Source organism: Harpia harpyja, chromosome Z (assembly GCF_026419915.1).
Source record: "Harpia harpyja isolate bHarHar1 chromosome Z, bHarHar1 primary haplotype, whole genome shotgun sequence".
Lineage (NCBI taxonomy): Eukaryota > Metazoa > Chordata > Aves > Accipitriformes > Accipitridae > Harpia > Harpia harpyja.
The window spans coordinates 2,943,464-2,968,655 of NC_068969.1; the positions used below are offsets into that span (position 1 = coordinate 2,943,464).

Genomic DNA, 25,192 nt, shown 5'->3' on the forward strand with positions numbered 1-25,192 from the left:
GAAATAAAGTGTCCTATCTATAGCAGCCATAGACATTGAACCTTGCAGTCCCCGACAAGTAAGTCAGAGTCTGCAGGTTCCCTATACTCCAATTAACTCTACCTCACTGCATAATTCCACTTACTCGCAATCTGCTATACACAGTATGGGTGAAGAGCCAATAATCTGTGGTATTCCAGGACTGCAACCCTATCCCCAGTATTTGCAACCGAAGCTAAAATCAAGAGCAGGGTTCCATTGATGTAAACGCTTAAGCATGCAAATTTCACGTAAATCTTAATAGGAAGTATGCAAAAGGATACATGCGGGACAGAAGAAATTTTTTAAAACTTCAACCCAATACACTGGAAAATTTAGATTTTTTTTTTAAATATTATTTCCCCAGTCTGAATCATAAGCATGAGATTTTACCTATTTTACCGAGCACCGTCATTATCATCACATTTTCGAGTTACTTCCAGCCTCTGCAATTACTTCGCTTAGCTACATCATGTACTATCAGAAAGATTACATACAATCTCATAAGCCTCAGTTAAGGAATGTCTCACTTTTTTCTTGAATGACATTTTCTAAAGGAAAAGAGAGATAATAAAATATCCAGATTGTTACTTTAAGTAACATCAAATCATAACTTGGGGTAATTAATTATGCTCTTTTTTCTTTTTACTATTATAGAACTTTCATAAATGCTTTACAACAGGTTCTGCACACCATTAGACATGAGTAAAATTATAAGATGGATCATGAATCCAACAAGGAAAGTAGAGATTTTTGCCTCGCCTTAACTTTATGTAACTGTAACTTTAACTAGGTAAAATTTTTGTCTCATTTGAATGGGACAAGTCACGCACAAAACTATTACTTCGCAACATGACAATGCAATGAAACACTCCAGCGTGGTAAGAGAGGGCATGAACCTTAAAACAGTTCCTCCACAGCTCTGCACGCACTCAGTAATAAAGAACTTAGTCTTTATTTATAAAACTCATGCTTTCCCCCTAGGTAAGTAGCTTTCTGACATTCTCACTAGCATTTAAGTGAAATCCATCTCACAAGCCAGGATCATGAATTTTTCATGAGGTAGGTAGTAAGTATTATCACAGAAGTGAAATAACAGGAGTACTGTAATAATCCCAAATCATTAACATATTTCAGTATGCAAACATTTCACCACACACATTCGTTTCAATATTTTCTTTGCCATGGTTGCTAGCATCCTAACTTTTCAAAGGGTTATATGCTTCTTTGAACTTTTGACATGCGTTCGAAGGAACTATATATGTCCTGGAAAACACAAGCTTTAAGACTTCTTTTCAGAAATGTTTTTAGTATGTTCCTGGCTATCTTCCCACCACACCCCCATCTTTCAATAATATACCTCAGATCAAATACACATTTGCTGACTGTCTATTGGCAAAGGCATAGAAACCCATGTTTGTCTGCAGACACAGTACAAAAAGAGTTCTGCTGAAAAATTAAGGGCAGGTGCTTCAGTCTCTAATGCAGGGTATCAGTCTGCCCTCAGGGTTGAAGAGAGATGCTGTGCATCTGGAGCTGTATGTTCTTAAAAAAAAAAAAAAAAAAAGCAAAGACCTAATACTTTGAAGAACAGTAATTTAAAAAACAAAGATCTTGTATGTTGGATTCTAACTCTCACACTTTTACAACTAGTCTAACTTTAGTGACTCCCTCTCCTAGCAATTCTATACTACTCCTGATTTTACACTGATGTAAGTAAGATCAATTGCCCATGACTAATTCAAATTTTTTCATCCCTTAAAGGTCCATTCCATTGGACACCCTATTTCTTTGCCTGCTGTTAGAGAAATTGCAGTTCACTTCTGCCACTCAAGTTTTACCTGCAGGAAAGTCAATCTACTTCTCATGAATTAATAAAGGTTGTTACTTATGGCTTTATCTAGAGTTCTGCTTTCTAATTTTTTGTAAGGCTTTTTGAACTTGCAATTTTTATAGAAACAGTTTTCATACAAATATCAGGTCATCCGTGTTAACAAAGGAATTGTCCAGAAAGGCATCCTTTACATGCTATGAAGAAAGGGGGCTAATCGATGGTACGTCGAAGCACATGCTTGCTTACTTGCACCACTACAAAACTGATGTGGACACCCATGACTGCTGAATATGCTTTCTGAAATTCTTTCTGACAGTAAGATGTACTTTATGAAAAGATACTTATGTGTATGAAGTGGAACCTACTTTTCTTTTTATATGAATGTTAAGATGACAAATAATATAAAATGTAATCGTAATTAGAGTATATTCTAGTATTTAAGCCATGATGAAAAAGACAAATTTAAATAAGAAAATGGTCTTAACTGCAAACATACAATTTCAGTTTCACTCAATCATCAAGTTTTGTATATAAGAGATTAGACCGGCAGGTGGTTCAATACTTTTAGTCAGTGCTGTAAATGTTGAGCTGGTTTCTGATCAAGCAACTTGCAGAATAATTCTGCTAGTTTCTTCTAGTTACAGTTTAACTAAGTTTGTATCAGTTCAACTTAAAGATGTGTCCTTTTAACAGTGGGGAACACTGCTTGATTCACTGGCCTAAAGTACATCTAGGAGCACGGCATGGGCATCAATGGGTTTTATGCTTAATGCTAGCATGCAGCAACAGATTGGGCAGTGCACCCCAAGGCATCCAAAACTAGACTACAGTTTGCGGCAGGGATTTCACATAGGCAGGGTAGCATGTACAAGTTAGGTGTAATCGAACAAGCTAGAAGATAGTATTAGCAAAACCAACAGTCCCAGATTTCTGTTGCATTATTTGAACATTCATGAAATTGGCTGAATCAAAGCACTGATAGATTTTTACCCTCAGAGTATTTATTCTGGGCATGGGTTGAAACAGGTTTGCATGACTTCCTCCAGTGTTTAGCTTTCCTAAATCTGATGAAGTTTTCATGTTGCTCTGGGATGAATGTGGTTGTCTCTACATCTCCCACCACCACAAAGAACAGAAGTCAGGATATTCCAAGTTAAATGCCCAAACAACCTCCTTGTGTTTGTACAGAAACTATTTTTGTGCTCAAATTAAAAGTCCACACCCCTAAGTAGGATCCAGCTAAAGCAGAAGTGCCACCGCATGAATGCTGCCTACTCCACCTCACTGTCCATGGACTTGCAGCGCTGGGCATACGCTCAGGCCCTGCTCTGTTGTGCACCTTAATGAAAACAACTTCAGGGAACTACAGAAGATAACTAAAACATCAAAGAAGCTAGTTTGAAGCAGGAGACCTGTCTGACAGTAAAATGTCTCTAGAATATTTATTTCTGAGAGGAAATACCTAAGAGATGTGAAATGGACTCTTGCTGAGGCTGTGCAAAATTTGAGTATTTCAAAAAAACCATTTTGGCTGACAGATGCAGAAGTGGCAAGGTAGAAAATCTCAAAGGGAAAAAAATATCATTCTTCGCTATAGTCAAATAAAATAAGATCAGGTGAAAAGTATTTTCATTTCATTCTTATCTAGGCTGAGGCAAACTACACAAATTTCAGCCAAAATGAGAATTTTTGCAAAAACCAAAGATACAGATATGGCAATTCAGAAGACGGGCATTTCATCATGAACTGTTACGTCACACCCTCAAAAAGCTCTACCATAATTCAAGACTATATTTAAATTATTATAACTCTAAATTCAAATAAGACCTTATAAGCATAATACTTTATTATTTGTTTGCAAGGTGTATTGTATGGAACAAAAAAAGATATGGAACATGACTTAATTCTTTTACACACATAACCTTATATTTTGCTTTTGCTAGTCTTCCAGTTGTTATAGTAAATATTCCTACAACTCCCAGTTACTCCCAGTTATTATTTTACGAGTGAAAAATCAGCACAGAAATTTTATGTGCCACAAGACCAGTTGTAAGAAATACCTTTATCAGTTTGGTGGAAGAACAGCCATGACTCTAATGCCACCAGAAGAACATTAGAAGGAGGAATTATTAATTTACTTTTTATTGCATCATTATTGCATATAAATACTACTGTTATTGCCTCACCGCCCAGCTTTATTGCATACAATGAATCAAAGCATTAAGAAATGTCACACAGCATAGAAAATGTAACATATTAAAATAATGGATTCAGCAATGTACAATATGTATTCTGAGAAGTTATAAATGCTCTATCAGTTGCTTATTCCCCACTGTAGTTTACTGCTACATAGAAGTGTAATAAAATGAGCTGCAAGAGGTATATGTTAAAATCTGCTGACAACTTTTTGGAGAGATTTTCATAGTAAGTGTGAAAAAATAGACATCTTCAATGCAATAAAAAGTATTACAGTAAAATTTCCTTTGATGTGAAAAATACTGACAACTATTCTTTTCTCACCCAGACATCAGAGGAAAAAATTATGAAGCTTTAGCTATTTATAACAAGTGGTATTCTTTAAAGTTTCATTGGGTTTTGGACTACTGAATATATCTATTATAGGAACAGTGACTGCACCATTCATAATCATCTTTCACAGCACCACATTTTAACTTGTTGCTACTAACATTTAGTTCTCTATGAACCAAAAAGATCACCAAAAAATGATGAAAAACTGAACTGGATTCTACATTAAAACTGGCAAATATCAGTGATTCTCCACTGTACCTCTTTACTCTAGGTGTAACTGAAAAGACTAACTCCTACCCCATATGCACAGGATTATGAAAAGAGCTTTCAAATGAGGAAACTAATAGCTTCAGATTTCCTTGCTAAAGCATAGTCCCAAAAATTTCACAGGCATGAGGGGAACACTGGCTAAAAGTCTGTTTAAATTATGTTCAAAACCACAAATATGAAAAATATTCTCAGCTTGCTTTTCCCAGACAAATTGTGAATAAACACACTTTCCTCACTTGAGGAAGTATGTTAGCAGTGGACAGGCTTTCCGTTAGTTCCCTCGCTTATTTCATTATTTGTACTACAAATATTTTTCTCTCTCTGTCTCCACGCTGCCTACACTGGCTCTTTGAAAAAATGATTTAAATATCTTAGTTTACTTTTTATTCCTTTCGCTATTGCTTCACTGCTCTGCTAAGCGACTTTGCAGTTTGATACTCAATATTCATGAAAGGGAACTGAAGAAGCAAACGAACTGGTTTTGCACCAGAAGAACTTCTTGGTACATCACTTACCACCCACGGTTTGTCACAGAAGTTATAGATCGATTCCAGGGAGTTGACGCTAGGGATGCCTGCGTACTGCATTCCAATGATCAAGTTACGGAAATCTTCATTTTCTGCCATACTGAACGAGTGTTGTCGAACAAGGACAAAATCAGGCCTGAATGACCTAGCAAGAAAAAGATACATTGCTAATAGTCAATGATCAAATTGCTTTTCCTTCAACAGCAAAATCTTAAAAGGGAAAAACACCTAGCTGACGGATAAAGAAGTACTAAAAGAACACTCAAACCAAAGGTAAATGCTACAAGACAGAAAGAATTATTATGACTTTAAGAAAATCTGTACTGTATCATTTCTTAACCACTGTTCAGAAAACATCAGCATCCAGTCAGTAATGTGACTCCATTAAGAGAAGAGGCAAATTATCATGCCTTTTCAGCTTGTTTTCCTACTGAAAGACAAACCATATATATAAACTCTGAGTATGTTCTTAGTTTATGTACACCAGTTCCTGAGCAATGACAATGAAAAGCAAAGCAGGCAAATGTCTCTGCCAGAAACTTAAGCTTCTTGGGAACAATTTTTTTTTCCACAAATATTGTCAGACTGTTTTAAAGACAGTAAGAGATGAAGCAACCCCATTGCTTGCTAAAGGAATCATACCATAATTGGAGATAATCACAATTCAACTTTTGATCAAGACGCTTGTCAAAATGAATTTCTAAACTTACAGCTGCACTTCTTTTTCTCTTTCTCTCTTGTGCCTAATCAGGATTTCCCCTGTTGCAACCTCTGTGGCTTCTTATCCTATCACCATACACCTTTGAGACCAGTCTGACACCATCTTCACATTACTGAAACCCTGACACTTAGTTACTGAAGAAGGTTCTGGAAAACAGAAGACATAATGCAACAGGACAGAGCCACCAGTACCAGGTCAATTTGCTCCTAAATTTGACTGTTGAAGATTCTCTTCTGTATTCAAATTTTATAGGTGGAAAAAACATTGACTAGCGTGAAGCTATCAACCTCCTCAAAGAGGCATAACTGCAGGGTAAATTAAATTAGTGTAGTAAATTAGTGTAATTATTTACATGCCTTGAATAAATATAAGCTGTATACTGGAGTGAAAAATGCCAGAGATTACAAAATGATTCAGAAATCTCACTCCAGTAAAACAAAGTAAAACCAAAACAATTAAAATTCATGTCAAAATTGCTTTGCAGTTTTAAGATTCCAACCTGAATGCAGTATTCAAAGTATATTAGCTGGCTTCTTAAGCTGGCTTTCAAATGTAATGCATGATTTGGCAAAAGCAACATTATAAAGATTTGCCGTCAAGAGTCATTAAAATGGCACTGCAGACCAGTGATCAAAACTTGTAAAGAAATTCTTGCCTTTAAACAAGTTTCCGCAAAAAATATTTGTAGCATAGTTCTGAGAATTTGTGATCTAGGTTTCATGGTGGTGTGCCAAGTGTTTGAAACAAGGAAATTCAATTTACTAGCATGGCATGAGTATAATACTTAGAGGACTAATGATGCCTTAATCAAAATTGCAGACCACTCAGTGAAAGAAAGAGACCCCCTCTATCATTTAAACATGCTATGCTCTATCATTTAAAATAATGCTAAGGGGATTATACATCATCTCAAAGACAGCACTGTGTTTTTAATTAGAAGTAAAGAATAGAAAGTGTCCTTTAAAATACTGATTTAATGAAACAACTGGGGAACTGGGAGAATGTATTTAATTATATATTTTGCTTTGCAAAAACTCCTCAAAGGGACATTTACATAATTGTTCCAGTTCTGTAATTACCGCTGGACAGAATGATTGTGTATACAAAAGAAGGTCATGAGAAAAATTTTAATCTTGGCTCAAGCATTTGTAAGATCCAAAATCTCAGCATTATGTAACATGAGAGATCATTTTTCATGCTTTGATTTTCATTCACAAAAATGAAACAAGCAGGTGCCTGTTACACAGTTTTTTCCTCCCAAACTAAGGCAGCAAAATATTGTCATTGAAATTTGTATGATTTTACTAACTAATATTTTGATCACAAATCTATGATACAAGGTCACTTTGGACCTCACATTAATAACACATAAGACTTCTCATCTCAGTATTCAGGTGTTTATGCCTTTTTATAATATGCTTATAGTCCATATTCAATATGAACTTTGATACTACTGGGACCAGCAGTTTCTCCCATCTCTCTTGATAGTTGAGACAGACAGAAACAAAGGAATATGCCACACATCCTACTGTCTGACCCATATTTAATGTTGGATTTCAAATGAAGTTTCTTATCAGTTGAACCTGTAAAGTAATATCCATCAGTATCTCTGCATTCCTTAGTGACACAAGAAGCATATTTCAAGCTCCAGGCAATAAACTTCACAAACCGACTAGGCTTAAAGCAACATAAAGACTAGCACTTCTCTGAAGATACAGAACATCTATAGGAAATGCTTTTGTTTTTCAAAAATATTCTGTATCTCCAGAGAAGTTATCATAGAAACGGAGAACTGCTCTCCCATCATGCCTGCATATGCTTCTCACACCAGAAAGCATGCACACATATGCAGATATCTCACACAGATTTGAGTGAAATTTATCAACTTCAGGTAGTTCTATTTGGTTAAATAAATTACCCATAAAACTGATAATATTATAAAATCCTTTGTCATCTCATTATCAGAGTTATCGGATGACACAACAAGATTTCTCTGTTTCTTAACATAAGCAGCAGTTTTACCAAGTTTTCTCATAAACTGCAAATATCCATCTTTGTAGATGCTGTTTTCTGGAGGTTCCCAACTCACATTAAGTATTGACATGTTTTGATGCTAACTTGGCCTCAATATTTTTGGTCTGTTTGGAAAACTCTCTACAGAAAAGCCACTAAGGAGCAGTGATCAAGATTTCCTGGCTCTAAAACTTCTATCCTTAGGGGAAAAAAAAAAAACCAAAACCAACCCAACAACAAAAAAAAACAACTAAAAAAATCAAATCTCTTACTCTTCTAAGGAAATAATCTTGTGGATTTGGCATAAGTGGTTGTTGTATTAAGCTGCAGTATTTTTAGAACACACAAGAGATTAAACAGTTGTGAGTTTTAAAGCATAAAGTAGACATTTTCAACATTTTTTTTCCTGATTTTCTTTACATGAATGAGTAGAAATTTTCAGATCTTTTATTTGGACAGATGTTGTGCAAAAACATGAAGATATAAGACATGCTGTATGCTGTCCAGCTTCCTGAACTCTTACTCTTGCCTAAAGATAAACATAAGCAGTAAATTACCAGGTCACTGTGAGAGGCTTGATGTACCTTTCTGAATGCAATTGTTCAGCCAAACAACTGCTACACTTAACTCACACTTAACTGCACTAGTCAAAATAGGAGTAATTCTCACAAATTATATAAAATATAGGACTGCCTGAAATAATTTTGCTAATACTCAACTTCAGCTTTTACTTTGCCCAGACTTACCCCTGTTTTCTTCCCTTACATTTAGAAGGCTGTTGACGTCCTCACTGAAATAAATGGTAAAATTACTCTCCCTTCAGTTGGAATAATCCTTTTTGGACAAAACAGCCTATTGGGAAATCTCAGGATTTTAAACTGAAATCTTTCAAACAGACAGTGATATTCCAGTAACTATCCTGAGAGAAGTGCTATGACTTGGCCTGTTGCAGCAGAAAATATTCAACACTGGAAAAAAACACTGCTCCTCTGGAAAAGTCTGGCATGCACAAAATCACCAAGACTGTCTTTACTTTTGAGGCAAAGACAAGACCTAAATCAATAACCCTAACTCACAATCATATATTCTTTATACAAGACTTCATTCCCATCTTAATCAAATCCATCTTTCATGTGATCAAAATGTTGAGAGATTTCCTTCCTGTCACAAACAGGACTTACTGCACTGATCACATACTTTATTTCCTACTTTTCATGCCAATGACCGAGGTGCGTTGCATCAGTCAAAATCCCTATCACACATATACCAAAAAATCATTCAGGACTTTCTACATGCATACATTATGCCATTTATTGCTTTTTGCTGTTATTCTATTTAGTTTTTCTTACCTGACAACTTTAGTGCCATTTCGAAATACTTGGATATCTACTGCATAATTGCCATCAGCGTGGGCTATCAAGTTGATTTCTGAAAATTCTGCCTATGAAAAGAAAACTCACATTAGTCAGTCCGGTTTATTTTACCTTTATTTACCTAAATCCCTTCTTTTAAGTTTTAGTATCCAAACTGCTGACAATATACATTTGGAATATAATAAGCACTAAGAGGATATTAATCCAATAGTATTTGCCACGTATGACACATCACATTTGAATAAATTCTAATACCAAGAAAGCAAAAAGTAAAAAACTTCATGAAAAAGGACTGGGGGGGCAAGTAGGAAGTGTATTTCCTCATTCATGTCTGCACAGAAGTATAGAGATTAAATTTTTGCTTTGTATGGTGTTATCACAGACTCAACAAAAATTACGTGAGGTTTTGAAGAAAACAGTACAAAAGTAATGTTAAAATAACTATGATAAATAAATTATTTTCTTATAGCATTTAGTGTCTCTTCCTATACTTTACTCCTTTCTATTTCCTTTATGTGTATTTACTCTTCTTTTTAAAAGATCTGGTGCTAATAAACAATTGACTGGCAAAATTCACAAATAAAGACTTTTTTCAAAGTATCTTCTCACACTGGAAATGTGGAATTTAAAACGAATCACTTCCATACTCTGAATCTACAGTCATTTGAAAGGAAAGGACAGGATGTTTTTCATTTATCCACAGTCTTTCATCAGCTTAGACTCTCAAGGCACTTTACAATAACATTACACAGCAGAATAATTGAAATGCAGCCAGCTGTCTTCTAGTGGATAAATAAAAGCGTCTTTGCTATCCCGGACACTAATACAGAATAGAGAGTGTCAGAATTCTCATTAGTCTCCTCTTGAAAAATGGTATCACTGAAAGTCTTCCTAAGAAAAATCTGTGTAAGGCTTTCAGAATTTAGTGTTCAGTTAAGGCAAGTGTTGACTACTGTAACCACCGTTCCAACTCAATAGCTTAAGTATGTGCTTGATTTCAAGCATGGAGGTCTCTTCATTAAATCCCATACGCTTATATACTTTCTTGGATCAGTGTTACAATGTTCTAAACACAAGGGGCAGTTTTAAGATTATTGTAAAAACAGTGCAGATGGTGAGAGATTGAAATATTTGTATAAGTGCTGACAATGTTAAAGAATCATTTAAAATCTATTTAATCTGGGATTGACAACTGATCTCTCCAATTAATAAATCCTATTAAACAATTACAAGGATTCACAATATAGATTTTGTAGTTTAAAAGCTCAGTACATGACAGAAAACATTGTATGTGATAGACAGGTTGCTCTAAGTAGTATAAAAATAAAACAATGCTCTCTGGTATTAGCAAAAGAACACTAAAGTAGTTGTTAATAACCCTGTATACAATTGTCACAGTGTTGACGTGTTACTAAGTGATGAGTAGGGTTCAGAAACTTCCAGTCTCTTACTGATTAAAGGTGGTTCTGGTCCTACAAGAGACCACAGGAAGGAAATTGTAGGCTTACACCGAGCTTCTGTTAATATTAAAGAGACAGTGTGAGTGATGTCAGCTCCATGGTCAGATCTAGGTGTGAATGGTATTTTGGGACAAAATAGCTTGTGTTCTTTTTCCTGCTTCTCCCTCAATACTCTCGAAGATCCCTGGCAAAGTTTTCCATGTTTCCAAGCCAAGAACATCAGCAGATATCCAGTGGTGTAAAGAATGGAGCAAAGCTAGATGCTGTACTATTACAGGGAATTTAAATAAGTTGAATCCACACAGCTAGCGGTAATTTTCCCTCACTCTTTGAAATTCCAATGACAAAACAATTCGGTTAAGTACTGAAGCTTCTTACTGTAGCATCTCTTCATAGAATTCAAGATTGAAAAGTAGTGAAAATAATTATTTACTTCCCTAATTTCGGATATCTAGCTCAAATAAAATCGCCATGATTCCAATGCACCCTGAATTATATCTCCATATTTATTCAGTGCTTTCTTTAAAAACCCCACATGCTAGCACTGCAACCTGAGTGTATTTATATTCTTAAGTGAAGGAATTAGTGATACAGAAATGCAACATGTAATTCATGAAGTGTCAGGGAAATTCAGTCTCTAAGCAACAACGTTTGAATATGACATGTTTTTAATATTGTGCAAATTATAGTCAGAATCCTCTAAAAAGAGTCACATTAGAATGAAACATAACTAAATCTTTGAGGGTTCTACTTGTAAGGTTTTTCTGAAGTACAAAGGACTATGTATCTATCTATACATACATGCATATAGAATCATTTAGGTTGGAAAAGACCCTTAAGGTCATTGAGTCCAACCGTTAACATAACACTACCAAATTCACTGCTAAACCATGTGCCCTAAGCACCACATCTATTTGTAGATGTATTTGTATTTGTATAAATGTATTTGTATAAATATACAAATATAAAAATAACATTCAGATTAAGTAATTCAGTTACCTGTTCAACCTTTATGTCATATTCTCCATGGACCTTTTTTCCACGAAAAGCCTTGGCCCTGCAGGAAAAAAGGGAGAGAGAAAATCAAAGATATATGTATCTGTAATCAGTAGCTACATAAAAGCTTCCTGTATGGCCTTCAGTGTCTTGAAAATACGCAATATACTAATTGAATCTACCTACTACACATACACAATTCTCTTTCCTTTGACATCCTTGTATCCTTAACATCCCATCATGCAGTATTTTGTGATAAAAAGCATACACAATGAGATTTTCAACATTAAAGTGTATACTAAAGTATACTGAAATACATATTTCACAATTAGATATTAATATAAAATGAGTACCACTAAAATTATGCAATCCTGCTCTCATTAAAGTCAACAATGCCAGTGGAAATTCATTTCAATGTGAACAACATCCTAACAACCACTCATGTTAATCTTTATCCACTTAGTTTACTTAGAAAAACTGGTTTATTGGAACACTATGCTTAGAAACTTTATATTGTTTTTAAAGAAAGTATCAGAGGTACTGGAGACTGTTGTCACCAAATCTGCTAGTGCCCAATTTACTAATCAGTTTTGCTTTTTCTAGACTATAACTTGAGACAATGTCATTAATCTGAAGGAGAGTTTATGACTAATTATTATACACCAGGATTGCTGTGATAAAACAGAACTGAATTCAACAATCCAGTCTCCCAGGCCTAACAAGCAGACATTCTTTCTAGGAGTCTATCAGTTGTATGCCTTAGGCAGCATGTATCTGCTTTGGAGTAAATGGGAATTTAAAAAAAAAAAAAAAAAATCTCTTGGTAAAAGGGAATTACTCTAACACTATGAAGCTGAAAAAGGGATATGGTATCGGTCTTTCTCTGCACCTCCTTTGCTCAAGACAAAGCTTAGAGTACCTTTCCCACTTTTATTATACGCAAGCAAAAATCTGTTGCACAATCGAAAAACAGAACACCAGAGACAAGTGTTAAAAGAAACCAAACAAAAACTTTGTCCATTTTCAGCACCTGACAAAATGTTATTATATTAAGCTAAATCTACCTCATCAGTGAAAGTAATGTATATACTACATATTAAAACAATTCATTATTGCTTTTGGAAAATCCTTTTCCCAATAAGGTCCAGAAGAGTTTCACCATTGGTTTCAGTAGTGGAGGAACAAAACTTCATAGTAATCAACTGAAAACACTGCCTTAAGCTACATATTTCTTTAGGATATCTTAGGTATTATGGATAACGGATGGTAGCAAGCAAAGAAAGTGTTTATACTGAAATGGTATACTAAAATATTGCCCAACAATTAATTCTGTACAATACACAACTGGTAAGAAGGCAATAATGAAGAAAGCATTTGCATTACTGGTTTCTACTGTTTACTTGTCATAAATTCGTATGAAATATGACATTTGAAATCTATTCTTTTATTACAGGAGATGCATATTCAGGATAATGTTATCAAATATTTTTGTCAATAACAAAAGTAGAAGTTAAATATACTGTATTACAAGTCTAACAAAGAAACACTATTAATCACTTATTTTTCTTTCCAAATTTGTTCTGAAATTCCACATGAATATGAAAACTTTGAAGATGTCTGGACACAGATTAAGTTTTATAATGCTGTTTATGTTGAAGCATCAGCTGGACCATGTTAATCTAATAGCTGCAGGAAAACCAAGGACATCTGTATTACCCTGGGAGAAGTTCACAAAAGCCAGACCAGAGAGGAAGGTCTCATGTTCAAAGATAACACCACATCTGCCTCAGGAGAAAAGCAACCAATTTGTAACAACAGACAGCTTAAATGTCTCTTTGAAAAACTAAGATTTACCACTTTGAAAAATATTTAAAACTCCAATTCTGATCCCTATGAATTTAACAGTAATGTTATTGTTGAATTTTAGTGGGAACAGGATGAGCCCCCAGATTTTATTTCTGATGCAGCAACAGGTGATGTAAATGCATTATTGGACATCACATAACACAAATTTAATTTAAATAGAATTATGTTGGCTACACAACACAATAAATGTTATATAGTAAAGCTGCCTCTTGAACACTGAAAAATAAGCTTAGAGTAATAGTCAGCTTCTTCAAAGCTGAATGGTAACTTGAACATATGTAGAGATTAAACCGCCCACAATGCTTACCCTAATAAATATCAGCAACTGATTACATCTTTATCTTTATGAGAGGAAATGGAACCAGGAAACCACAAAGACCAAAAGAGAGGCTTTTCAATTCTTTAGCGCTAAGTCTATTGCACATATTGGAATGTACTCAACATGTTAGTTAATGTGAGATGATATTCCTTTAAATTCAGTCTGTCTACTTAAACATCATTTAGATGAGGCAACCTCTAAACAACTGAACCTGGCATGATTCACATTTCAACAAATGACTTCAGCTTTGAAAATAAACAGTAATAGTAAGTACTAAAGTGAAGCAATCTGAGGCTTGAAAACAAATGTGACATTTAGACTTAATTTCAAAGCAGCTTTAGCCAACAACTTTTATAAAAATGTGTAATTTTCAATAATATTCTCCAAATATCGAGCCACAAACTGCAAGAATTTATCTTGATATCTCTAAAAAATAACTTGCAACAAAAAGTCATGACTCGTTCATTTCAGAACAAACTCTAAGAAATTCTTAGCATGAGTTTGCTGTGAAATAGAACCTAGTTTTCATGTTATTTACTGTACTTAGGAAATACAGTCATGCCCCGCTTGAATTATTTCCTATTTGCAATATGAGAAATGTGCAATCCTATCATAAAGATATTCATTACGTGCTTAAATTAGTATTTTTTTTTACTGAGGGGAGATGGGGAACAAAATTCTTTGGTGTTATTAATTTACAGAATTCCACTGAATTGTAGTTTGAAATTCCTGGTACGCCTTATTACTCGCAGTACTGAGCATGAAATACCTGTATATTAACTCTCGGAGCACCTCTGTAGAAAGGAACTAATGCTTTCAAGGACAGGGTCTCTAGGCAAGGCATTTGAGAAGAGTGTGAGGTTAGCTGTCAGCATGAGTAAAGTTAACAAAACAAATATGCCCCAATTCAAGTAACATTTGGCTGCCCACTGCTGATGATTTCTTGCATTGTATGTAGGGAAGAGAAGGAAAGAAAGCGGTACCATTTTCATCTGAAACCCACTGTGTAAACAGTTGCTTTCCAAAGCCTAAATGTAGAGAAAATGGACAGCTACTAATACAAATGTCACCTATTGGAGTTACTAGCGTGACCTCTTATAGTCAGAATCTTATCAAAATATGTGAAATATTTACGCGTTTCTTGCTTCACAATTCATTTTCTGGATGAAAACCTTGCACATTTAAAATTAAACCACTATAGATACACAGTTGCCATAGATGCAGCCTAATACAAACTCATACTACTTACAGAACTTTGGCAAGGACAATGAATGAAGTAGTAATCACAAAGAGGGTTTCAAATATGTAAAAAAGACCTGCAATATTTCCATCTTAAACTACATAGCATCTACACACATTTCCACAGTATCTTACTATGCCATGCAACTGATGTGGTTTCATTGTGGTTTCATTTCATATAAATGAACAAAGTATTAAAACTGGTGCTACTTTTGATTGGCAGCAAAATCAACAGGAAAATCATTTGCTAACATACAACAAGTTTACACTACTTCAATTTGCATTCTTTAACACCGTGATGATGAGCTTATCAGCAACGGTCTTTATTAAAGTCAAAAGCACGCATCCAGCAAACATGTGGGGTCCAGTCCTGCAAACCACTGCTCATGTGTGTAAGTCTATTTTCACAGCCCCGCATAGCCTTGAACACTGCAATTTGCACTGGTCAATTTAATGCAGCACTTGTAGTCCGATTTCTGTACAAATAACATAAAGTGCACAGGATTCAGTTCCATCTGAACACTGATTTCTGGGCATATCTGTCCAGTGAACTGCGAACTAATTACTGATCCTATCAATAAGAAGATTGTATACTCAAAAATAATTATAGTTCCAGTTTACTACAACAGGGCAAAAGTTTGTTCATCGTTTAGATCAGTAGCACCCTCTAGAGTACACGAACCGCAGACTGTCAACGTTTATAAACAGCTAGCATAATTCACTTCAAGAAAGGTAATGTACATATATATATATACACACACACATAGTAGTCTCAAATAACCGGTTCACTGGAATTGCCATATGCATGTAAATATTTTGGCATACTACTGACACAGAACCAGCCAGAATTCCATGAACTTAAAGTCTGGTATGCTAGCCTCAGTGACAGAATAGAAAATGAAAAGAAATGAAAAGAGAAAGCAAACCCAGTCTTCAAGTTCAAATCTGGTTAGAAATAACTAATTATTTAACTTAATTTATTTAAAAAAAAAAAAAAAGTAGATTTAGTCTCAGAGTTTTTGTACCAGAAAAACTATGGTTTGCATGCACTGCTCTACTTACATGCTGAATCAGGAATAGTCAATCTACCTCCAGCAGTCAGTATTTTCTATTAATTTAATGGAAGTATGACTGTGTCTAAGATGTCATCAGCATCCCATTTGCACTGCTAGGTGATCCAGTAACAGAGTGCTAAAAAAGTATGGAACACTGGCATAATACATTTGGTAACTTTGTCAACTGTCCCATGAAAAAGTATTGAACAATCTAATGAAATTTTATGTACTAAGAATTAACATTTCAGAGATATAATCTAGACACATTTTAAGTACATGGTTTTTCAGAAAGCAGTTTTGTAAATATATTTGTTTTCAATATGAAATCAAAAGAATCTGCCAAAGAAATAATGGCTTAAAAACATGATCATGTATGTCTCATGAAGCTGCCCTTTAAAGGTGTAAGATTATTACTTCTTCCAGATGCTGAGGACTGTTATGCAGAGTTTTGTAAATATATGAAAACCCTAAGAAACTGTTATCGAAAGTAAGCATATGATAAGATTTACACAGTATTTGCATTTTATGTGACCTAATACATGATCTACTGAAACCAGTGGAAATGAACATCGACAGGCTCTGCAACTGTCTGATAGTATCAACGTTTGCTATACTGACTTCCAACCAATCAGCCTAGCTAATAAAATGCATCATTTCGAACTGCTACAGTGATGCTATTGTGAGTAAATAGAAGTTATTAAGAATACTGTAAACACGCTGTTTTACAGACTTCCTTTTATTCACTTGTTCCATGTTTCTGCAACAAGAGACTGATAAGAGACTGTTATAAAAAAATAAAATATTCTATTTAAAACCTGACTCAAAGACCTTGATACTCTTAAAAGTGTTACTCAGATTCTGCAAAGACCTATTTGGATTTAAAACTGTTCTTTTTTTATTTCTGCACTGTGAAGTTACAGTGTCAGCACTTGACCCAACCAGTATTTCACTCTCACACGAAACAGTTATGTTTTCTCAAGCTATTACTTCATATAGAAATTGTCTTCAAAGAAGCAGACCATCACCACAAAATAAGTGATAGAACCTATCAAACGCATGACACTTAGTTTTAGTAGCTCTCCCTGCTGAGTTGGATTTCATTAGATTAATGATAATCTCCATCACCAGGAGCCTGTGAATTAGAACAGCGACACATTTTACTGGCTCTGAAATAGCACAGCTTACATTAACAGGTTCCATAGCTGACACTTCTATCAGGCCAGTTAAGTTTTGCTGTTAATCACTCAGTCTGATGAAATGTCATATTCAACGGAAGCACTGTAATGGCAAGGACGCATGGATTGCTCTTTCCAGTTATTCACTGTGTGATCTGACAATTCACAGAAACCCTAACTGAAACTTGATTAATTTCATAAAAACATTTTTTTTCCCAGTATGACAGGCAGGACACAATTAATGATGTTCTTCATTCTAAGTCATAGCCTAGCCTTTTGAAGGGGAAAATATACTGTTCATAGAAAAAAAAAAGTGCTAGCTTTGGTCAGTAAGGTAACATATAAACAATTGCATTTTAGCCTATTATTTAATCTATTGAGGTCACAATAGAAATGATTTCTGAACATTTTTTCTGTGCCGAATGGCACAACATGGCCATTTTTTTTTTTTAATGTGATATTGTTTCCACTGATACCATGTCTCAGTCTTCACTGTATATCTTTACCTGAAATCACTGTCTCGACTACTCCTATACCAATCTTGTCAATCGTAACATATGGAAAGAGAACTACCAGGAACAAACCCAAGCACTTACAGTCCTAGTGTATATTAGCACGTGATAGTCATCCCAGATGGCCTAATATTGGAACTTATCACATGGTTAATTCTATCAAGCTACAGGATTTCTTCATCACTGATCTGCCCAGTTTTATTGAGGACCATGAAAGCACAGCTACCCGAGCAGTTCAAACTTAACAGGGCAGTAGAAAACACCCGTAGGAAACACCTCTCCTCTGGTACAAGGCTTTCCTTCTCTGACTTTTGTAACTTGGAGCAAAGAACTTTGTTAAACACGCGCTTAAAAAGCAGAGCTCCTGCATGCAGCCTTTGCTCTGCAGAGGCACTGAACCGTCACACCCTTCCCCGTTCCCTCTACCCGTGATGGCTAAACTCATGAAAAAGCAGAGAGTAAACACCTTTCAGTGGATGGTTTTCCTGCCCAGACAGTAGAGAAGCTGCCCAAAGGGATTCAGCTCTAAAAGCATATTAAAAAAGAAAGCATAAACAATCTAGAAATAAAGAACACAAGCTTATTAAGCAGCAATTATTCTCTCTTCCTTTCTGTGCTGCATATCCCCCTTGCTAGAAAGGGTTTTTTTCAGAACAGCTTTATATGTGGTACCTTCAGAGGCTTCCACAATCTCTGATGCAATCCCAGTTTTTTTCTCCTGATTTATTACTAGCCTTTTCTTTTTCAACAAATTATCCTATCCCCTTGGCATATATCAGAATGTTCTCTCCTTTACTCTGATTATTTAAACAAAATAGAGCCATTTTATTCTTTCACAGCACAGATTTTCCAGCCCAAGAACCATCTTTTTTTTTTTTTTTTAAATCAGGAACCGTTCTATTTGTTACTCTGCTCTGTGCCTGAATACAGTGTTTTCAATAGAGATCTAATCAAGAAGAAAATGCCGCCTACTCTTGAATCTCTCATTTGAGCTTAAATTTTCTGGGTCTTTTGAACAGCATGCTTTACTGAAAATGCCTAATTTTCTGCCCACTCAAGGTGAAACAAGTACTCTTTCATGACCAAACACTAGTCTGTCTTTCTGGTAATGTCTCAAAATCCCACACCTCCGATTATGTAATATTTACCATTAGCCCATTACTTCTGTGCAAGATTTATAGTCACGATGTAATTTCTGTGGGCTTTTTTTTATAAATCAGATGACAAATGAAAGTATTTTTAAATGTTCATTCCCTCATCACTAGAAGACCTCATACATGATGCAACATATTATAACCTTTTCCAAATCTGTTAGACTCATTAGAACAACTACTACACTTTCCCATGGCTAGGTTCATAAAAATATTTTGTACTCATGAGATGAACAAAAAGTCCCAACTTTTATACAGGAAAACATCACTACCCCAATTACGAAATATTACTGTTCTAAATGCTGATGAAGGTTTTAATGGTTCTTAGTGCTGTAAGACTCAAAACTGCATATTCTGCATCAGTTGCTCTAAGTTTCTTAATCTTATCTACTATAGCCAATGCAATAATATTTCAGGCTAAAGTAACAAAGTTAAGTTTGTCATTTCCAAGTCTCCCTACCAACTAAGTCATCCATTCTTCCCAACTTCTCATTCTGTTGACAACAAAGTAGTACAAACAGTTAATGAGCAATTCTACTGTTTTGAAAGTAAGGCACTCTAAATTATCTTGAATAAGTCGCAAAAGTGTCACACAATGCAGCCCCTGGTGATTAGTTTATGACAGAAGAAACCAAACCATCTGGAAATAGCATGTAGAGATATTTTAGTTTACTTTTTTTCCTATTGTGGTAAAGAAAATAGTGAGCCTAAAAAACTTTGCACTAACAGAAGGTAATTTCTGACAACATCTAAACACCATAAAAACCAGCATGGAGTGAAAGAATCTTTGAGACTAAATCCACATTATCGATAAACTATTCAGGAGAAATTTATCTGCATTTTAGTTTTTCTATTTATACTGAATTCTCTAAGGCATTTTAAATGCCTCTAAGCAAGATGTGTGACTCTAAGGTAAGAAAATTTGAATCATTTACGCCTGGAGACATTACAAGGTGATACTTAATACACAATATGCTGGGCTATCACGTTGTTTGAATTTTCACCTTTGAGGATCCTGCACTTTATATAGAAACTAGATCTTAAAAACCTCTCCAGCTAGTTCCCCTCTGCACTTATCCTGTAGATGAGATTCTAACAAACTAGTCAACATCAGGTAAGAAAGAGGGGGAAGCGTGCAAGTCATGCATGTCTGCAGAGAAAGTGGGAGAGACAGTGCACACCTTTCAGCGACGGCTTGTAGCTAAACCAGATTAAGTACAACATCAAACCTTCAGTCTTAATGTCAAACCTTAAATCTTCAGCCCCACACAGGGACAAGACCCAGGGGAAACATGGGGTAATGGGAGAAGAAAGGATTGCCACAAGTGCCAGAATATCTTATTAGAGATATACATATATCTATATACAGAGAGTGGCAGTGATGGTATGGCCGAGTCTGAGTATTTTCTTCCAAAGGGACCCCCACAAGCATTTCACACCCTTGCAGCAATACTTCCATGGCCCCACCAAGACTGAACTAGATTTAAATGAGTGAAGGATAAAAAGATTTTTCACGCATCAGCAATTGCTTTGATCTTTGGCTCAAAGATCCTTTCACCTCCATCACATAGGTCTGGAGCCTCTTCCAATTCTATCACTAGCTTCACGTTACAGGAATACTAGAGGCCGTATTTGAATAAAGATCCCAAATAACCAGTGTAAAACAGTCTTTGATGTTTCAGGGTTTTTTCATGCAGCTGGAACTTATGTTTTTATGCTTATACTTAAGACAGTCATGTGCTGCCCTGTTTCTCTGAGCAGATCAATTAGAAAACCTAGTCTTCATAGCTCTACTTAAGTAACTTGGTTTAGCATCTTCACAGAGGCAGCAAAGAAAGAGTATATGGCTTTTGCTGCCCTCTTCCGTAGAAAGAAATGTATATCAGATTGGCTAAAACATTGTTTCCAATCCCAGATGAATATAGATCCAGGGTCATCTTTCTGGCTTTACTGACTTTAAGGTAGCTGCACTGGTATCAACCCCTCTTTAAAAGAATAGCAGGGGCCAGGTAGCAGTCATACGCAGGAGCTGGCTGAAAACAGTGGAAATACTTCATTATCATGAAGTTAGCTGTACGCTTGTGCTGAATGATGCATGTTATGCGTGACATGTAGCATGAACCTAACTTGTAAATAGTTCTACATCTACTAGAAAAAGCATATCAACAGCAATAGTACAAACAGCCTCTATTTAACGCAGTGTTAGCAAAAACCCACAAGGAAATTAATCACTGACATCAACATGGATTAAATGAACGGCAATTGCGAATGCTTTCTATACTCCTTTCCTATTTTAAATTGAATTAATCAATATTAAGGGGGGGGGGGTTCTCCCTCACACACATGCATGCACATACACACACTCAGTTTCCACTGGCTTCATGACAGTCTCCTCTGACTCTAAATAAGATTCCCAGTGTATCAGAAAGCTGGGTCATACCTCCAAGGCAATTCCCTGCCAAGGAAAGAAGGATTTCATGCACTGTGCTCAGCAGAACAAAAATATTAATTTATCAATTATTATGGAAGAATGAGCTTCAGAAACATGCATTTTATCTACCCACTAGCTTTGGAGGAAGGTCTAGAATGCTGCCATGAAAAACCAATTGCTTCAAGACACTCAGGTTACAACAGCCATCGGAAACACATTATACTGATAATTCTCAGTACAAACGGATACCAAGAAAATAGAAAATACTTTTGCCTATATCACTTTTTCACTATTTTTTTTTCTTTTTTTTTAACCACATTTTATGCCATGTTCTGCAAGGAAACACATGGAATGGTATAGCAAATTACCATTTTGCCACTTCCAGGGTACCTCCATATATTCCTTCTCTGGTCATACTTTCAGACATACTGGTACTTTTATCCTAAGAAATCATCACTAGACATTTTTTCAAACAGGATACTACATTAGCAAAGACAAAATATAGTACTCGTTTATTAACTCCAGCAAAACATGTATCAATGGGTTCTTCTGAAAATACAGCAAGGAATATCTTTTAGCAATACTCTATCCCTTTCACTAAAAGGAATAGTCTCTTCTGCTCAGAATTAAGCTTCCCAAGTATGTTATAAAACTAAACTAACCACCCTGTATTTTGATATTATACTTCAAAGTATATTCACATATAATCTTGTCTGTACTTAAAATATCCATGTTTGGTTTATTGATTTTAATATTCTCTAAAAAGCCAAATAACTAAGAGCCTATGTTCCTGAGGATTTTCAGCTTCCCACTATGGATTAAAGAATAACAGAATTTTCCGGTACTGCTGAAGTTAGTGTATGATATTTTTCTCTACAGTAAACTGACACCACAACTAATGCACTAGACTGGAAGCATTACCCACTCCTTCCCCAGGTGAGGCTGACCTTGGGAATAAAGGCTTTAAAAATTCTTGCACTGGATCAGTCCCTAAAACTAGAGGGCAGGTAAAGTACATTGGGATCTGTAACACAAAACATACCACAAGCCCTCAAGGATGTTGTGACAAAGGGGAAGTCATTAAAGATGAGAAACATGACCAGGATACCTGACAATAACTTTCATTAAGGTAGCGTCTGACAGGTTTGGATCTTTGTAGGCAGTTGTGCAAACACTTTTATTTGTTTATAGTGCATCTAATTAGGAGCTGAATTAAAAAAAACCCCGAAACTCCGTGAGTGATACATTCATTTTGGTCTAACTATGCATTACAATAATACAAAATCCCACAATTGCTCACACCCTCCTCATTATTTGTAAAACAAAAGTGATCTGAGTTTTTAGTGCTTAACTAACACTGGAATCAAACAAGTCCCACACTGTTCCAAGTGTTTGCAGTACAGCTGCACGGGCTACTCCGTGCAAGGTCTGCATTACACTCAGGTCACATTCAGCTCTGGAATTCAGCAATATGTAATAGTATACTGTACCTCAAATTTGGCATTTTGAAATCCAGCAGCGTGCCAACCTTTTGAGGAGAAATCTCCTGATGAGGCTGTGTTGCAAGCCCCCCAGCAGCCCAGAGCCCTGGCTGACTGGCAGCACCTCCCAGCTGTGAGGAGCTGAGGCAACTGCTGAACACGGAACTCTGTTCCAACATCTCTTCCCCTTCCCAGACGAGCATGGTCTTTTTTATTTTTTGCACAACTAAATGCTGTCAAATATGAGATTCACTCCCCAAAAAATGGTAGTGTAACAGACGTGAAACAATTAAGATGCAAACAGCAGTCTCTTTTGACAGGTATTAACGCATAGCAATAGTTGTAATAATTTCATAATTGAACAAGTCACATCTACGGGATTCATTCCCCCGGTGCCTATAGGGGTGAGAACACGACCGGTTCTCTTTTGCATACAATAGCAGAGGTTGTTCCAAAATCTCAGAGATTTGAGCAGATCTCCCCTCTAGGAGCTGTAGGGTGGAAAGACTGCTTTAAATTTAGTTGGCAACAATACAGCATGTTAGTCAAGGATGCCCAAGAGATGAACTGAACCCAGCCCTATGTCATTTTGTGGGCTACACCCACCCACTTCAGTCCCTAATGGGAAGTGGCTAGCTTATGCTACTAGTCACCTCTCCACTAATGGATCCTTGGGCAACCACAAGTCTGCAGTCCATGGCACTGATTCATTTGGATGGGAGTTGTTAGAGAAAAAGACGGGAGTACTTTTCCCATGAAGAGACTGCCATTTGGCAAAGATCGAAATAGCAGGCATGTGCAAGTCCTTGTTACGTAAGACCCAAAATCTGCAGCTAGTTACTGGTAAATATTTTTGCTAGTGAATTTATGACTTTGGGCAAGGATGATCATCCTGGTGAGTAAACAAAACATGAACAAATAACAGCATTCAGAGTAAGACTATTTTCTTGGTTATTCTACAATAAGACCTGTTGGGACAAAAATCCAGGATGTGTTGAAACCTTTCAGACTCAGAGACCCAGGATATCCATCTTGCAAGTTTAATTTGCTTAAAAAAGAAAGGCTGCTACACTCATTCGAGTTCGCTACTGCATCAACACAAATTCGACTGCAGTTATATCAGTGATTGCTTTGAGACAACTCTCGTATCAAACTCCCACATAGTGGCAGACTGCCAGTTTCTTCTAAAAATCCTTCTTTTTTTCAGTTGTGAACTAGGGAAAAAAAACCCAGAACAAAACAAAATGAGCAAGTAATTCCTAAACTCCTAATGGCACAATCAAGAGAAAATTCACCAGGATTTGCAGACATGGCTATTAATTATTTTAAAGCAAATCAGCAAAATATTTCTGACTCCTCTTGAAGTCAGTATTTTCTATCTTTGGTCCTTTCTATCTTTGATCCACTTCAGAAGTTCATTCTTATCCCCAGTAGTTTTTATAACTTTATTTTCTGTAACATTGATTTTCCATAGCAATCAGCAAGAAACCTGATGAGCACTACGTTCAGTAACTTCATTTTAAGCTCCTGTAGTCTGAGTTTCTCCATTCTTATGAACTGCTTGCCACATTCTGTTGCCCAGCAGGTAATTCAAAAGAAATTCACACTGTTGAGTTATAGGTGGAATCTTATGTTTGGTTTTGTTTTGGGGTTTTTTTAAGATTTCTTATTAGTGGATCTCACTTTTTGATAATATAGTCATAACATGCACTAACAGTATGTAGTAAATAAGGACAGATTCCTTCATCAAGATGTAAGGGCAATCAAAATCAATCTTACTGACTTTTAATAAAGACTGTCATGATTATGGGTATTTCTTCTAAATCTGTTTCAAATTCTGTCCATTCAACCGGGATTACTTGAGACAAAAATTCTACTTCTTTTTACGTTATTTTGTGTCTTCCGCAATTTCATTAAACTTCATTAGGATGCCCACTTTCGCTACTTTGCTGGAAAAGGCAAGCAAAACAAACCGAGATTAATTTCTACGATGCCTGTGTTTCTGTAACAACGCATCTCTGTAAGTGCCTGGGAGCTGCTGCAGAAAGTGCCATCTCTCCGGAGCCGGTTCGCACCTCCAGTTTGGTCACGCAGTGCCATCTCCTGGGCACACCTCGCTGTGAACTGAAGCTCCAGAAAATCAAAACTTCAGAAGGAACTTTTTTTTTTTTTTTAGTTTGGAGTACTTACCCATTTGTCAGTCAAAAAGTACTCATTAAAAA

At 35.9% G+C, this 25,192-nt stretch overlaps 1 protein-coding gene across 1 annotated transcript in view; it reads right to left on the minus strand.

The window, feature by feature from the left end:
- Window positions 1-25,192, minus strand: part of SYN2 (synapsin II) — a 194,363-nt gene that overhangs the window by 109,172 nt on the left and 59,999 nt on the right. The window contains exons 2-4 of the mRNA XM_052776242.1: window positions 11,745-11,802; window positions 9,262-9,353; window positions 5,167-5,323 (exon numbers count right to left, since the gene is read on the minus strand). Of these exons, the coding sequence (XP_052632202.1) occupies window positions 5,167-5,323; window positions 9,262-9,353; window positions 11,745-11,802 (307 nt within the window). The remainder of the gene's footprint in view (window positions 1-5,166; window positions 5,324-9,261; window positions 9,354-11,744; window positions 11,803-25,192) is intronic.